At 42.4% G+C, this 16,624-nt stretch overlaps 2 protein-coding genes across 2 annotated transcripts; one reads left to right on the top strand and one right to left on the bottom strand.

Moving 5' to 3' along the window:
- Positions 1 to 13,012: 13,012 nt before the first annotated feature.
- Positions 13,013 to 14,829, bottom strand: NECHADRAFT_82166 (uncharacterized protein; the record flags this gene model as incomplete). Its single annotated transcript, XM_003044974.1, has 6 exons — positions 13,013 to 13,156; positions 13,206 to 13,223; positions 13,714 to 13,940; positions 14,279 to 14,507; positions 14,636 to 14,699; positions 14,792 to 14,829. 6 exons carry the CDS (start codon positions 14,827 to 14,829, stop codon positions 13,013 to 13,015), a joined length of 720 nt encoding a protein of 239 aa, XP_003045020.1.
- Positions 14,830 to 15,794: 965 nt separating this feature from the next.
- Positions 15,795 to 16,037, top strand: NECHADRAFT_43740 (uncharacterized protein; the record flags this gene model as incomplete). The annotated part of the gene is made up of 1 exon (XM_003045382.1): positions 15,795 to 16,037. A coding segment is annotated over one exon (243 nt), but the record flags the coding sequence as incomplete, so codon positions are not given.
- Positions 16,038 to 16,624: the final 587 nt, after the last annotated feature.

The raw sequence follows: 16,624 nt of genomic DNA, 5'->3' as shown, positions 1-16,624 counted from the left end.
TTTTTCCTAATCTAATTATTAATTATAATATTCTCTTATTAGGTTAATTAGAAGTTAATTCCCGCGCGGTTATATTATTTTATCCTCCTAACTAAGGGAAATATATCTAATTTTAGGAAGCGGCTTAGCTAATTATAAATTAACTTATAGATCTTAAACCTCCTAAAGGCATAGATTAGGTTTAGTAATAATATCTTATTAGACCTTCCTAGGAGAGCCGCGCTACCTTATAGGTTATAATTTACGATCCTATTATTCTTATTATAGGTAAGGTCTATATAGTTACTTAGGAAGTAGTTTTTCTTATTATAATATTAATATATTATATTATTCTAATAACTACCTCGCTTAGATTTATATGCTATAGTTATATAGAAGTTCTAGCTATTATATATTTAATTAAGTAATATTATATTTATCCTAAAAGCCTAGGGCGCTCCTAAGGCTATTTACCTATTATATTCTTTTTTAAAGATTTAAGCTAATTATAATTAGGATTTTTGCCCTTTTATTATATTAATTATAAGTTAGCTAAGCTATATAGTTAATTAATTAATCTTTAAGGTTATTACTTCATTAGATTCTTTCTTAAGGATCTTTAGGGTCTTAGTTATCTTTATAGAAGGGCTTAGGCTCCTAGGAGGAATTAGGGCCTAGGTAACCTAGTAGGTATCCTCTTTACTCCGGGGGCAATAAGTCTTTTAAATCTTAATCTTATTTTTATAGTATTATTTAATTATTTAAGTAAGTATATAATACTCTATAGCTATAAGCTCGCAGATATTCTTATTATATCTTTTATAAATACCCTTAATAATCTCCTTAGGGAATACTTTATAAACTACTTTAGATTAGCTCTTAGATATCTTTTAGTTATTATTAATTTATTAGAAGAGGTATTAATACTTATTTAGCTATTTAAGAATAATATAGAAGTCTACCTTTAGATAGGTTTTATTAAGTATTTCTAGTTTCTTTTTAATAATCTCTAATTAATTAGAATCTTTATTCATAAAGGCTTTTTTTAAGCTCTCTTAAGTAACTTCCTAATTAAGTCTATTTATAGCTTATTAGGCCTCCCTTTTAATCTCCTAATAAATATATAACTTAAAGAGAGCTATTTTTTTATCCTTAGAGATATTTATAAGTTCTACCTATTAATTAAAGTTTTAGAGGTACTTAATTATATCTTTTCCCTTAAAGAGGGGGAGGGGATTAAGAGAGATAATAAAAGAGGGATTATTTAATCCCTTAGTTAGGATCTTAAGAAAGAGTTTATTAACCTTATTATTACCTTTAGCGGCCTTATTACCTCTTATCTCTAAGTTTTAGCCTTAGATATTACTAGATCTCTTTCCGAGGTTAATACTTTTATTATTCTAGGCTATCTTTATAGTTAAAGTAATAATAGTTATAGTAATAGGTATTTAATTAATTAATTCCTAATAAGGCTAATTTCTTACTTTAAGATTCTCGGTTATTATAATATAGAATAAATTAGCTATAGAGGCTTCCTTAAATATTATAAGGATAAGAATAAAGGTAATAAGAGCCTTACTCTTTATAACTATCTAAATAAGAATTCTTATTACTAAGACCTTTTATTGCCGCTTAGTTAAGAGTCCTCTAGGTATCTTAAGTAAGGCTAAATTATTAGTCTTATTAGGAAATATAGTTTTCTATTTTAATTATGCGTTATTATTATTATTTCTCTCCTTATTTATAGTAGGTAAATACCTCTATCTCCCTATATTTGCCTTTTATAGGGTATTCTAGGGGTCTATCTTAGCCTTGACTCTTTAAGGGAATTTAATTAAATAATATCTTAAAATCTAGGGTTAAGAGAGAGTAAGGTATATTTATAATTAGTCTCCCTTCTTAACTAAATAACTTCTCGGGGTCTCTCTAATTCCTATCCTTTTCTTATTTATAATAGTTTTTAGTATTTTATTTTCTTCTAGCCTAATAATAATAATTATATTTATAGTTTATTAATTAGTAGTATAGAAGTATACTCTCTTATCTAATTAATTAAATTACCTTTAAGTAATATATCCTAGTGATTATAGAAATAAAAGTATTAAAAGATCCTATATAGGGGCATTAGATTTATTAGAGAAATAGAATATATTAATTATAGCTAAAACTTCTTATATAACTTTCTTCTAATAACTTTTAAAAAAGAGATTTTATATACTTTCTTATGAATTAAATACTATATGAAATAATAAGGGCAAATAATTAATTAATAGTAATAAAGATCTTCTTAAGAAAAGAGCCCTTAAGCTCCCCGTTCTTAATCCGATCCTTAAAGAAGATAATAATAATAATGGTTAGGGCCGCAGCCTTGGCCCTTTTCTATATATAGGAAATTGCCTAATGGCCCAAAACGGCCTAGCACGCCTCTCCCCCAACTTAATACTTAAAGGTATTAAGTATAACTAAGTTATATTAATAGCTAAGGTAACTTATATATAAGAAAGTACTAATAAATATATCTATATATTTATCTAGCCTAGTAATTAAATAAAGTTAAATAGACTTTATTCGACCTTTATATTAAATAAAGTTAAATAGTCTTCGTTCGACTTATATATCCGTGCCGAGTCTATTAGTTAGAATAGTAGGTCTCTTTCTGAGTCCTGCCATGCCTAACCGCCCTATCATGACATAGTCGTGACACCCAGAATAGTATCTTATCTATCACCTTTGGATAGGGACCTATAGTCTAGCTATTTTGCGCGCGACGTTGCCTCCTTGCGTGCTTTAAATTAGTCATCAAGTATATCTATATTAGTGCCTCAATCTACGGATGCTTTGCGACTGCATCTTGACCATATCAAATATTTTATAGCGAGCTAAGCGATGGACTTTAAGATCATCGCAAGGGCGTCATAAGACTAGGGCTTCGAGGCGAGCTAGGCATAGATATATGAATGTATTATTGTTATTGGTAAGTTCGGTAGTCTTGGAAGAAAAGATTGAATTCCAAAGGGAAAAGAACCTTGTCATGGCTAGGTAGAGAATTAAGGGTCGGCAGTAGGCTCGTCTCGAGTCGGCGGGGCATTTTCCGAGGATATTAGGACGACGCAGATAGTATTCGGAGAGCATCATATTTATAGGCCACAGTTGGTTAGACGCGCCAATTATAGCCTATTCTCAATTGAGTCGTCTATCTATTAGTGATGAAGTTGACTAATGTACGTGTGTAGGATAAAAAGACAGAAAAGCAATAAGTTAGTTATAATAAGTTGCTCTGCTCTTCGTCAGACGTCTCAATATTGACCCGACTTATTTACCGCAAGTTCATTCCATAACGCCTTGCCCTCGGTCATGCTGACCGTTCTTAGCCACCACTTATCGGCAACTTGGTCGCCACCTGCGTATTAATATCCATCATATTAATCACACGCTTACTCTTAGTTTAAGCTATCCTTCCTTCATTGCGTAGGTAGGGTGGTTTATTAGGGGCTAGTCTATCGAAGGTTATACGGCAGATCTTAGACTCTAATACTATTTAGTCCGCTTCAGTAGAGGCATATAATTGCTATTTTAAGTCCCGGCCAAATCTAAATATCCCATCCGGAGCAAGGAATAACCCCTATAAAGCGACTAGGCTCAGATCTAAAAAGCATATCATAGGAGCTTACACAAGCCCGAGTCTTATTAGATTTCAGTCAATTCCGAGTTTAGGAAAACCGTATTACCTAACATAAGTATTATAGGGAACGACCGGGTACTAACGGTTCTAGGTCCTTATTATAATAAACCTATTCCGCTTTGCCGTTTAATCATAATAATAGAGATACTAATGGGACTCTTCGAGCTATTACCGAACGAGACTATCCTATACCTCGCTGGTCTCTTGCCAATCGCAGACATTATATCCCTGAAGCGCGCAACACATAACCTCTTACCGGTTCTAGCTAAATGCATCGATCCGTCTCGATACCTCTAAAGCACGGGCCCTTTTACTAATAGCCCTAAGTTATTAGAGGTAATAGCAAGACACGGTATAGTACTTTCCAGATCTAAAGCTCTAGAATACTTTATTCCGGGGTCTTCCACAAACGATTCCGATTAGGATTTCTATATGCCCCCTATACTACCATCGATCATAGTAATTAAGAGTGCCCTAGAGAAATCGGGTATGATATTTGAATCTATCCTTAAGTCGGCCGCCCGAAAGTTAAGAGAGAAGTCAGAAGTAGTTTTAAACTAGAACTAGATCGTTTCTATCGCCTACGAGGCATTCTTTAATAAAAGTTTATAGTCGATAGAGCAGCGGATAGTGATCAATAGCGTCCGCTATATATACCCAGCCTTAAGGGATATAATAATACACGTTCGCGAGAATAGCTCGGTCGGCTAGATAGGGGATCTTATTCCTATCGTTATACGGGAGGGCGGCCGTGTAACTTTCCTACAGCCGCACGAAGAGATAGCCCATATATATCCCGAGAACGTCGCATTAAAGGTTCTCTCTGGCACGGCCTATCGGAACGGAAGTGCGGTATCTATCCAGTTAGTAGTCGGAATAATCGATCGTCGAATAACCTCCATCACTAATAGCTTATCGCAGATAGTATTTAGGAGTATTTTATCTTTCTACGGAAGCCATATGCAGTATATGCTAAGCAAGTATATAGCCATATATCTATATTACCGTCTTACATTAGGGAAGCGCGTATTTTATTAGTAAGTTCCTAAAGCTATCTATTAAAAGGCGGAAGATACTATAGAAAAATATATTACTCGCGGATTTCGGTTTATAATAGCATCTAATAACGGGGAGGAATAGACTTTTCGCTCTGCCCAAGATAGTAACTCGTTCTTAATCGAGTTTAATGCCTATGAGCACTATATGCCTACTTTATCATAAATCAAGGATTTGCGATAATACTATATAGGCGAGATGATCTAGATATCTTTATACCTAAGAATAACGGATTCGCGATATAAGTTACTCCGTTTTAGTATCATTAGTAAGTAGAGATACTTTGCCGAGGCGACCCCTAATATCGACCATAAGGTATAAGCCACGCGCTAAGGTATTATAGAGTAACTTAGTTATAACCACCATAAGATAATCTCTTTTAATAAAAAGCGCGGAAAGTTTACCTAGAACGCGGCAGAATGGCCAACTATGTGACCGTATTTTAAAAGCCTCGAGACTTCTGATCATTATATAGACGTGTTTTAATAACAATAAGGGAAAATAAGGCTACAAAAACTATCCCTGTATGGCCGTTTTTAAAGACTAACCGGGCGAACTAACCGGCCAGGCCTAGGGTTTACCCCGATAGCGATCTTTAACGATAAAGGTAGTACGGTAAATATGGCTTATGATGGCTTAATACGGAATAGAAAATAACCCTTAGAATCACTAAATATCGATAGTATAAGCAGCTAGATTAGGGGCTGGTTATTTTCTTCTAGCTATTTGCGAAATAAGAGCTTTCTCTCACAATAGAGCTATCATAGGCATACTAAGTCTAGATGAGATACTTGACTCCTAGATCTATTACCAAATAATCTAAGATCTCTAGTATAAGTAATAATCATCCATAAGGTATAATTACAACCCCTTTAGCATAAAACGTCCTACCCTGCCTCGGGCCGCTAATATTAAAATGCTTCCATCTATCTGCTTTAGTACTTTCTAGTTCGATGCCTAAGAAACGATGTAATACTGCTATGGCTTTATCCACTCGGCTAGTTTTTCGATCATGGCATTTGTCCTAATATGCAGCGATTCGGTATTTTTTTTCACTCGCGCTATTATATCCGATATTTCATCGAATTAGCTATTAAGCTTCTAGGTAGTTTGATCTTCGCTATCCCCCTCCTATTCTATATCGTACGCCAGTTATTGAACGGAGAACAAACGAAAACCAAGATCCTCCATAAAGGCGATAGTTTCTGCTATCATATCTCTTCGCTTAAGTAGCACCGATTCCGATATAAGACGAGTTACGGCTTTATTTCGTGAGCATATAATCAATATAAAGTCGTTTACCGATCGAGCATTTTCCCAATCGTTGCTAAGCGAGCTAAGCGACTCTTACAGAGTCCTAAGTCGGCCTTAAACGCTAAGCAGGCGTAGCGCGGATGGCTCAGAGGAATCAGCAAGTATTAACATATCGAGCAATGGCATATTCACAAGGATTTACTATGCAGACCTAACCACTTGCTAATAGCAGCTCTCTGGGTTCTTTTATTCTCTAGGCGGGCCACTATTTAGGATTTTATCATACTTTAGACGTGGAATAGGCGGGAATTAGATAATATAAGTAGAATCCGAGATCGCAAGGCCGCTATTTGGCCGTAAAAATCGGTATTTCTGAGCCGTCTGATCTCCCTTCCGAATGATATTCGGTGCGCTTATCTCTAGATAGTCTATTTAGAATAAGGCTTATACAGTAGAGTATTTAGGAATAAAACAACATATAGCCATACCTATTAGCGTGAAGTTCGGGTCCGACATACCTATATGGACCACAACAAGGGTCAACCCCATTCTAGCCCTAAAGACCTGCCGAACAAAAGATTAATAATAATCGGTCACCACAGAGATCAAACGAAGCTTAAGGCATACGCATCTAGACCCGGAGGGGTTCTATCTACCTATCGTGCAATGAATTGTATAATACTATATTAGATGGTGCCTTTTGTTCCCACGTGCTTCATTGTAGGATTTAAATGGTGTACCGGTAGAGGATGATATAGAAGACCTATTTCTTTGCCGTTATTTATCAGACGATGGCCTTCCTATGTGCTGGTGTCAGCTGATACTGAACTTGATGTCAAAAAGTGCATGGAGTGCAGGCCAACTGAGTTGCTGAGCTATTTGTGTTGTGCTGAGCGCACTGTTTTGTCCTCTATTTTAGAGCGGTAGCATAACTATCTAAAAGTAGTCTCGAATGTCTACGTAGCTATCTCAGAGCTGCCTTCTTTGTTATTGTGGCTGGTGGCTTCTTTCAGAAGCCTCACCAAGTTCGTTCACAACAGCAGCTGTCTTAGGGCGGCGAGTTAAGGTCGCCTCCATACTTCTTGGTGTGCTCGATACGAGTCATGTTAGGACTCAGCTCGACATTCTTAGCTACAAACTCGGCCAGCTTCTGTGCGGTTTTGGGAAAGGGGCCAATCGAGTACTTGAAGACCAATATGCGTGAAGGGTCTTGTGTTGTTGTGTCGCGCAGGAATGCTGAGTGCACTTAACAAAAGGAAGTTCTTGTTGTAGTGATTGTTATTATTCTTTGTTAAGTTTCCATTATCTCAATGAGAGGCCCTTTGGGGCCTTATATCTTTGAATAATCCCATCTAGGACTTTGAACCTTAATTATAGGACTTCAAACTTTAATCTTGATCCTGAAGCTTAGGGGGAACTCTTAGTTCTTCTAATATCTTGAAGGTGGCTCGATAGCTTTAGATAATCGGGTTGATCCCATTCTCCGTCATTAAATTCGTCCCTATCAAGGATAGTCCGCGCAAGGGCGAGGGAGGTTCGGACCATAATAGAGGGCTTTATTGAAACGAAATCTTAGTGATAGAGGGCGATCTCACGCAAGTAGGCGGCCACATACGCAACCTCCCGGTCCTCTCCCTCTTCCTCCACTACCTAATACAAAGTGGGAGGTCTTATAGTCACTTCGACACTTGGATTGGCGATAGTCGACCGAGACCTGCCGATGATTTAGGCTATCTACCCAGAATACCCGATTTCCGGCCTAAAAACCTTTCTCAAGCACTAATTCGAGATAGTTTAAGGTTAGAGGTATAAGTATTGGGCCAGCCTCGAGCCTTTCACCTCGGTTTCCGCGGCTTATAACAGAGGGTTGATGAGATCCTCTAAAGAACAGTTATGGCGGACGAGACGTTCGGGCACCTCCCCCCCGGGATGCCACATTCTTCAAGTTAGGGCAAGAATAAAGCCTCCAGACTCCTTAATATTTTCCGAGCGGGCTTTCCTGCACTGAACTGTAGTATTTTGGCGGTTCAAACTTTCGTAACGACTCGACAGTCCCTCTAATAATTAAAGAGAAGAACGGCTAAGGTAGTCATAGCGAGTGTAAAGAGCATGCTTTCATATTTTGAATCAATGTCCCAAGCAACATAGATCTACATCCAAAGCTACAGCCCAGCTCCTGGCTAAGCAATCGTTGTTCTAGATAATATAGATCATCAATCAACTTGCCCAGAACAATCTGCCTCCTCTTCTCAATCTATTCTAGTTTAGTTAATACTTATTTTACTTAAGTAGCGAGTCAAGATATTAGTAACCTACTAAGGGCCTTCGGACGTAGGTATCGGAAGATCAAACGTTAGTACGGCGCCCAAATTGCTTATTATGGCTATCTTGGTAAAGGCTTCGAATAGGATGGGGTCGTTGAAAACAAACGAAATGAGAATAAACTGAGCGATCTCTTTGCATATTATTGGCAGAGCAATATATTTTAGATCGGCAGGCCATCATTTAGCAAAGAACCAAATGTTATCATGACATTCCAAATCATCGATAACGGCAGCCATCTCAGCCAGAAGCTCTAAATTCACTGTTCGAGAAATATCGCGGTTCTTTCCGTGAATAATCTTTATCACAGTATCAAAAGCTACTAGATTAAATATTGCTTCGAATTTCCAGTAGTGAAGGCCATTAGTCTCTTCGGGTATAGCTTCCTTGAAACCATTTGCAAAGATCCGTGTGCGTCGGCTTGACCCCCTTTTTTTCCAGGGAAGCAACCGTTTTTCTCCAGTTAGTACTTAGCGTAGTTAAAGCATAAGCAAAGACAATATAGCTACCATTTTCCAGGTAGGTATCAATATCTGGCCAGGCCAGAAAAAGCTCAACCAATTCTATCGAACCAACGGATGCTGCTAGATAAAGGGGGCTTTCACTAGGACGTGAGGCGGCTAAAGCACCTTAATAGTCTCAACCTAATGGGCGAAGATGGCCGATTCCAAGGGGGCCCTTTATGCGCTATAGTCCACCAGAACGCCCTACTTAAGAAAGAACTCGACAAGTTTACTCCTTCCTAATGAAGCAGCTAAATGAATAGGCGAAATTCTGATAACGGCGAAGCTACTATGTGGCCGCCATGCGAGCCGAAGCTATGTGTTATTGAATTCTTCGGTAGCTAAGTATCTGCTTCCGAGAATCTCAATGAGCTCCAATAGAGAAGTTTAGACCTTCGACGTTATGCCCACCACGCAGCCGCAACCGCATAACCTAATTGCCTTAGTACCTACTATAGGGTACTTTACACTTTTGCCGCTAGCACAGTAGGTTATTTTATACGGCAGCTCGACCGACGGAGCAAAAGTAGACAGACATACACCGGTATTAACCCCCCGTCTATTCAGCTTCTTGCCGTCCATCGCGCAATTTGCCACATTTTACATCTCAGTGCTACTAGGAATTACATCGACAGCACACTTCGCGACATAGATGACGGGACTATACAAGCCAACGGCTCGACTCGCCTGGGCTAGCCCTTCCTTAATCAGCTTCATCAAATTCAGCCCAGCCAGCAGAGGCATTAAAGGATAACACAGAAGACCTATTTTTTTGCCGTTACTTTTCAGACGATGGCCTTCCTATGTTCTGGTGTCAGCTAATACTGCTTGCTCTTCGTGCATATCAAGGCAGAACAACCTGAAGTACTTAATACCGGAAAAGAGATTCCATACCCAGCAAACCCAACCACTGCGGTTATCTCATTCGGCTCCTCACCAAGACGGATTAATATGGCGGTTAGATCGTCGCACCTACATCCCGTTTACGAACATCAGGTTCAACATAGAGTGCCTTAGGACCAATGCCTTGCCGGATAGCATTCATCAGTCAGCCCAAGCAAGATCAAAACCTAGGATCTTCTAGTTAATTCACTGCCTCACAGTTTTGCAATAAGCCAATCGTAACAACTTTAGAACTCAGATAGCGCGTCATCCATACATTATATTGCACCTTCGTCATCTAATTCCTCCAGTAGCTCGATAACATCTGCCCAACACCACCGCCGCTTATCTATTCGCTCAAAGCATTTCCCGTACTCCATTAGTTACATTTGGCCATGCTCATAATCGATAGCAAACCATGTCTTAGTCATCGTCGTCGTCTTAGCTAGATTCAGGTGAAAATTGCAGATATAGTCTTCGGTCTCCCTTTGGGGGTAAATCGGGCCGGGCTAGTTTGGCATAGATAGAGGCTCGGTAGGATACTCGCAACTAGCCTCTGAGCAGTTGGAGGAGTGATCGGAAGAGTCAGGGGCCTACGAATTGTATTAGTAAATTGGTCTTAAGCTGCCCTGCAGGGGGGCTTAATAGGCATAACTTATGTGAAAGTTTGGCTGGTCGTAGGGGTAAGGGGCATTAAAACTTATGGGAGGCGTGTAATGATATGTTGCGGAGATGGCTAGCTCGTTACTAGCTTGGTAGGGCTCGCGCTCGATGGCGGCGCTAGCGTGAATGATCGAGGGAAATATTATGGGGACGATAAAAGCGAGGGTATAGTTGTGATAGGCGTCACCGATGGCCATTATTGGGTAAGCCTGAGCGGGGTCGTTGTCGGAAGCTGAATGAGTCGAGGAAGCGAACTGAGTGGGGCTGTCGGAATGGGCTCGAGGGCTATAGATCCCGGGGAAAAGACCATCAGCAGGCTCCATTGGGTAGGTGAACTAGCCTTGAGAGACGACAGGCTTAGCGGCGGTACAAGGTTATGGCTTCCAGGGTTTAGAGGTGGATCGTCTTGACTTTGTGATCCTATGTGGCTTCTCTTTGGGCTCGAAATCACCAGAAAAGCCAGCGCGGCGCTCAAGATCCTCGAGACGTTGCTTGAGCTTCTTCCCTGCAGGAGGCCATGGGCGTTAGCTCTTACTGATAATTAGACTTGGGTTAGAGATATCATCGGGAGTCAAGCCGGGTGGAAGTCAGGTCCTTGGGATCGGCAAGCGGGGTAGCATACGGTAGTTACGCTAAGCAATGCGGTTCTGTATCCGCCGACGCTCGACAAGGTCAGAGATCTTGGTCCAGTCCTCATCGGGCTCGGCAGAAGTGCTAAAAGCACTGCTGGTACGCGAGTGCTGTTTAGGAGAAGGAGGAGCTGCCGTGTAGGCGCAGGCGGTTTGTGTTATAAATATGGACATTATGAGAGAGGTCGAAGTTGGTTGATAGTGGAAACTGAAGTGGAGAGGCGCTGCGGGATTCGATATCGTCGCTGCTATCAACGACGAAGCTCTAGACAGCCTAGGCACGACTGATGCGATGAGTTGAGCCTCTATTTGCCGTCTTCTGCTGGTAAGCTGTATATGGACGTGATTGATAGGCCAAAATTAGAGGGGTGTGGTAAGGGGACGAATTATTTAAGGAGAGGAGGTGGGATCTATAAGAAGCTGAAAGCGTAAAAGTAAGCCGGTGCTATAAAGATCTAAGCTGGTAATAGACTCGGCGGTAGATGGAGTGCGGACGGCAGGTAAGAGAGAAGAGGCTGTAGATTAAATATTCCCAACGCTAGGCATAGGAAAGGCCAGCATGTGAGCGACGAGGAATGAGCCATGGGGACGCGGCAGGATTGAGGGCGTATCCAACGCCTGGTGACGGCCTATGGCCTATTTCTTAAGCCATCTTTCCTCCCCATGTGCGGTCTACCTTGCGCCCTACGCCTGCCTCTTTCCGCATTCTGGTGGAGGTTCCCTCCGCTACTCCCTTTTACTGGAACCTAGGTGCCTAAAGTTAAACCTCCTAGCCCACTTTACGTTTTATGTTCTCCATATGTTCATTTATATCCATGCGGGATCCTTACGCTGAGCAAGGGGATCATAGTGGCGTATTCACGAACACCTCTTGGTGTGCCATTTCCTCCTAAACCTACCCTTTCAATTCAGTCCTGTAACAGGGTGCTCATCTTCGTAACCTATACTAGCATTGTCTCTCCGTGCTTAGCGTATCGATGCCTATACTTTCCCAAGATTCCGCCCTCGTTCTGCATAATTGTTGAACATGCCGCCTCCTGTGCTCCGTTTTATTGAACAAATGGATTTAAGCTATCATGATCGTTGACTTGGAAAGAAGACTGCGGTCGGGTGGGCCAAGAATTTAGCCAAGATGTCGCCGGTAACTACTGATTGTTGGTGGAATCCCTACATGACTGTTCAAGCAGGGGCACGATGGGATGAGATGGAAAGAACGCCTCGTGAAGTAGATTAACCAGAGCCTCCTAGTGTAACTGGCTGGGCAGTGGAAGCCTTTCCTACATACTCTCGCCAACCCCTTGAACCAACTCCCCAAAAGCTCGTGTCATTCATGCGTACTTTCCGTTGTGCCTTGCTGTATCAAGGTGTGAGATCGTTGTCACAACACGAATAGGTGCTCACATTGGCTTTGGCTTGAACCTGGCAACGAATCGACTTACACTACAACTACACACAGCGAAAACAAAAGCACTATTCAGAGGGGCGACAGCTGTATCTAATTTGTCTTGAACTTGATGTCTAACATTTGCCGTGGGTGCATACCATCTGAGTTGCTACGCCATTTTTGTCTTATACTGAACGTGCTATTTCACAGTATATTAAAGAAAAGTGGAGTATCCAACATAGCCTCGGGCTTCTACGTGGCGCTCTTAGGGCGGACTAATGAGGTCGCTTGCGTACTTATTGGTGTGCTCGATATGAGGCATGGTAGGATTAATAGCTCGGCAGGTGAGGATAGCTTTCTTAGCCACGAACTTGGTAAGCTTCTGTGACACCCGGGAAAAGAGGCTAGTCGAGTACTTGAGGACCAGAGTGGGTGAAGGGTTGTGAAGGTGGTATGACAGCTTTAGATAATCGGGTTAATCCCGTTCTCCGTCGCTAGCTTCGGCCCGGCTAAGGATAGTTCGTGCAAGGGCGAGGGAGGTTCGGGCCATAATCGAAGGCTTTATTGAAACGAAATCCCGGTGGTAGAGGGCGATCTCGCGCAGATAGGCGGCCATGTGCTCAACCTCTTGGTCCTCTCCCTCTTCCTCCACCAATTATTACGAAAATGAGTCTAAAGTCGGGTGCCCAATGACCCAATCAAGAGCATCAAGCACATCTCGCTCCATACGGATAAACATGTTGATGTTGTACAGTTCGCAGCATATCAATGAGAGCAGCATCGGGAAGAGTCCTATGCTAGTCTTAATCAGTGACAGTCACAGCTAAGATAGGCTTAATACGCTAACATACCTCCATATACTCTCTGTGCTACATAATATCCTCTAGATACTCGTCGCGTATGAGACAGGAAAGCCTCCTAGCAGCGAAGTCCTGCTGTAGCTTGCCGTTCAAGCTGGAGGCTTCTTCGGAAGTAAGACTTTAGTGGTGGTTGGCCATATCCAATCCGATCAAGACAGTGATAGTATGGCAGTCCGTTATCTCGGGTAGAAAGCAGCAATAAAAAGAAGGTCCAGTATGCACTTGGTCAATACAGAGAAGCTAAAGAATGTCCCCGGCCTCGGATGATTAAATGGACGATTAAGGTCCCCTGTTATGTCTTTGGCGCCGAAGCAGGATATTCCAATCCTGGTACTCTGGTACTTGCCCGAGCTTGGGCTCCACACCCTCAGAGGTATACGTTGTCTCTCCCCCACTGTGCCTTGTCCCCGGACATCTTGATCCAAATGAGGCAGAGTGGACACCGTGTGTAAATGTGTGTGCGTTGGGGGTGGAATCCGGATGGACAAGTCAGACACACCACTTGATAGTACCAACGGGATATGCCTAGCCGAGGGAGGCGGGCGGTGGAGTCCTCTCGATGCCCGATTTCATTCTCAATATCCGGGTGTTCGTAGCACGCAAGGTTCTTTTGTGCCTTAGTCAAATCCTTAGAGGCACTGTAGTTGAAGGAGGGCAAAAGTTGGGCTAGACCTTGTTCCCATGATAGTTGCCAGGCGTTCTGGTGACTCGTAAACACACGTAAAACTTTCGTCTATAGTATACATGCTTCTTTAGTGGCCAAGATACTCTCCTCATCGAGAGCCAGCCTTACCGTTTTGTAGGAAGTGTTCCCTAGCAGGACAGTAGGAGATGTCCAGGAGAGATGGCGTGGTTGCCCTAGACCGCGTTCGACGTTGAAATCGGATCCACCTCGGGTGAGGCTTCAAGTGGGTACTCCCATTTTGTGAAAAAACGAGAGAGGTAGTGTGCCGTACAAGAGCGAGAAGAGAGAAGTGATTGTGCGGGATGATCTGAGAACGAACTCTCTAATTTCCCGGTTGCTATTCCCAGAACTCAACAATACTGTGGGTTCGAGCACATACCAGCATCCGCTCGAACCGCGCTATCAGTTTCACCTGGGAACGATCGGGTCTCGTGGCCGAATCTCTGGGACCACATCATCGCATGAGCCTCCAGGAACGTGTACGCCTCGCGCTTGGGCTTGATACCTTCCACATGAGTTTGGGGCAGGTCTATGAGGGTGTGGTACTCGGGATTATACATCGTCTTGGCGTCACCCTGTCTCATCCGAGGACTCAAGTCGTATAAGGGCTACGGTATAAAGAACGTCGATTGGGACAGTCTCTGAAACACTAAGTCTTCTCTCATACATTACTATATTTCCATATTTTGCCCTTAGAGCAAAGAGATATAAACAATCGATAATTTCTCTGGCTTACAACCTCATTGACAATGGGCACCAAACGGCAATACGAGGGCCAGCATATGCCTAGCTCGGCCAGACTTGAATAAAAGTGTATGTGAGCATCTTGGATCTACAATGAAGGCTTCTTAGGAACCCCTGATCTTCTATTCTCGCAGCCACGGGCGCTAACCTCACGCCAGAAAGAACTTGATCAGCCTGGAATTTCATTTCGTGCCTCCTAAAGACATCCAAAAAGCGCTAGATACAAATAACTGCGACCTCAGGAGATATTACCTCGAGCTGAGCGACATGGTCGACTATTGGTACGTCGATAATCCGCCATGGGCGGTGAAGTATACTGCCGCGAATACTAGCAGGAGAACTAAACCCTGCCTGATCGATACGAAGATCAACCACACCGTCAGGAGAAAGATACACGCTACGATTCAAGCTCTTAGAGAGGAACGAAGGGAGAGGCTACGGAGTAGAATTACTAGCCTAGCAACTGAGGGGTTTAAATAGCGCATCAGTCCCGGTCCCCAAAGTAATGAAAACTCGACTGAGTGTGAGTGCTGCTTCGGGAGCTTTCCTCGGTCTGGCATGACACGCTGCAATACCGAGCAAAGCCACGTAAGTGATATTGAGTGCTGTTCTTGATTCTATTTGGCGTGCTGGCTGACCATACTAAGTGGTTTTGCGTGCAGTATGCTTATCGCAATGCCGAAGCTATCGTCGGGAGAGCGCAGCATAAGATTCATTGCATGCCCACAAAACCCTATGGTGCTAGATTCTCACAATAGGAGTGGAAGAAATTCATTGACCATACTCTTCAGAAGGCACTAGACCGAATTGAGGCCAAAGAAGTCCAGGAACTCCTTGCTAGGAATAGTATTAAGCCTCTAAGTTAGTGTCCATTTTGCGGCTTCGCTACTATCTACCCCCCTATTGAGTCGAGTATGAACTTCTATTGCTAGGATCCTACGTGCGAAATCATCAGCTATCGTATCTATCATAACAAAAGCCATGAACCATGGGGCTATGCTAGTGTCGTCTGAGGCCAGCAAAACGTAACCGATGCGCAGAGGGTGGAGGAGGCAAAATCAATGGCACTCATCCGGAAATGCAACAAATATGCGAACCATCCCACCTTTTGACGTATCCGTAACTAACACATCACGAACACAGGCCAAACTCCCTTTGTCAAGTCGGACGGGTGCAACAGGATGAAATATCCAGTCAAAAATTGCGGCAACATGCAATGCTATGTATGTTCCACAACCTGCGATTACAACCACTTCGGTATCACTAGAAACTTCCCTCTATTCGAGAACACCGAGGAACGCCACCAGATAGAAGTTAAGTCGGCAGGGAAAAACATAAAGAGGAAGATCATAGGGAGGGTCGGAACAGAATTCGTGACTACCCGCGCGCCATAGTAGGGCCGCATTTCTAGACCTAGACCACAAGAAAAGGCCTCACTCCTGCTAAGTTGGGGGAAAGCGCTCAGCCAATTTCGGCTACAGGGTAATTTCTTAATATAGAGAAAGGGGGCCGGAAGTTCTTGCGAGCTTCTCCCAGCATCGCCTTCGTCCGCGGGCCGCGGGCGAAAAAAAGAGATATATATTAAACAAAAAATGAGGGGTTTTGGGAGCTCTTTTCTCCAGACGATTTTCACGGTTATTAATTGATCTTTCGCATTTGTTACATATTTTCTATTATTTTGTGATGAGAAAGAGTGCTTGAGATTTACGGTGTGAAACCCGCGCAAGAGCACGGAAACCACGTCCCATTTGGCCGTGCTCTTTTCCTCTGAGAAACTGCCTTGCCTTATTTTCTGCAATTCCCAAAAAATACATAGAGAAGACCAACTGACCTTCAATCGCTAACTGTCTTGTGTGAATATTCTTCACGATATAGGACTGAGCTAGCTCATTTCGCACTCTCCACACACTCGAGATGCTTTCGTCCCATATGACCCACTCTAACTAAACTGTTGGTGGTAGCTCAACCAATGATGCGCTGA

Source organism: Fusarium vanettenii (assembly GCF_000151355.1).
Source record: "Fusarium vanettenii 77-13-4 chromosome 6 genomic scaffold NECHAsca_20_chr6_4_0, whole genome shotgun sequence".
NCBI classification, from domain to species: Eukaryota; Fungi; Ascomycota; class Sordariomycetes; order Hypocreales; family Nectriaceae; genus Fusarium; species Fusarium vanettenii.
This window is presented reverse-complemented; position numbering and strand designations above follow the sequence as displayed.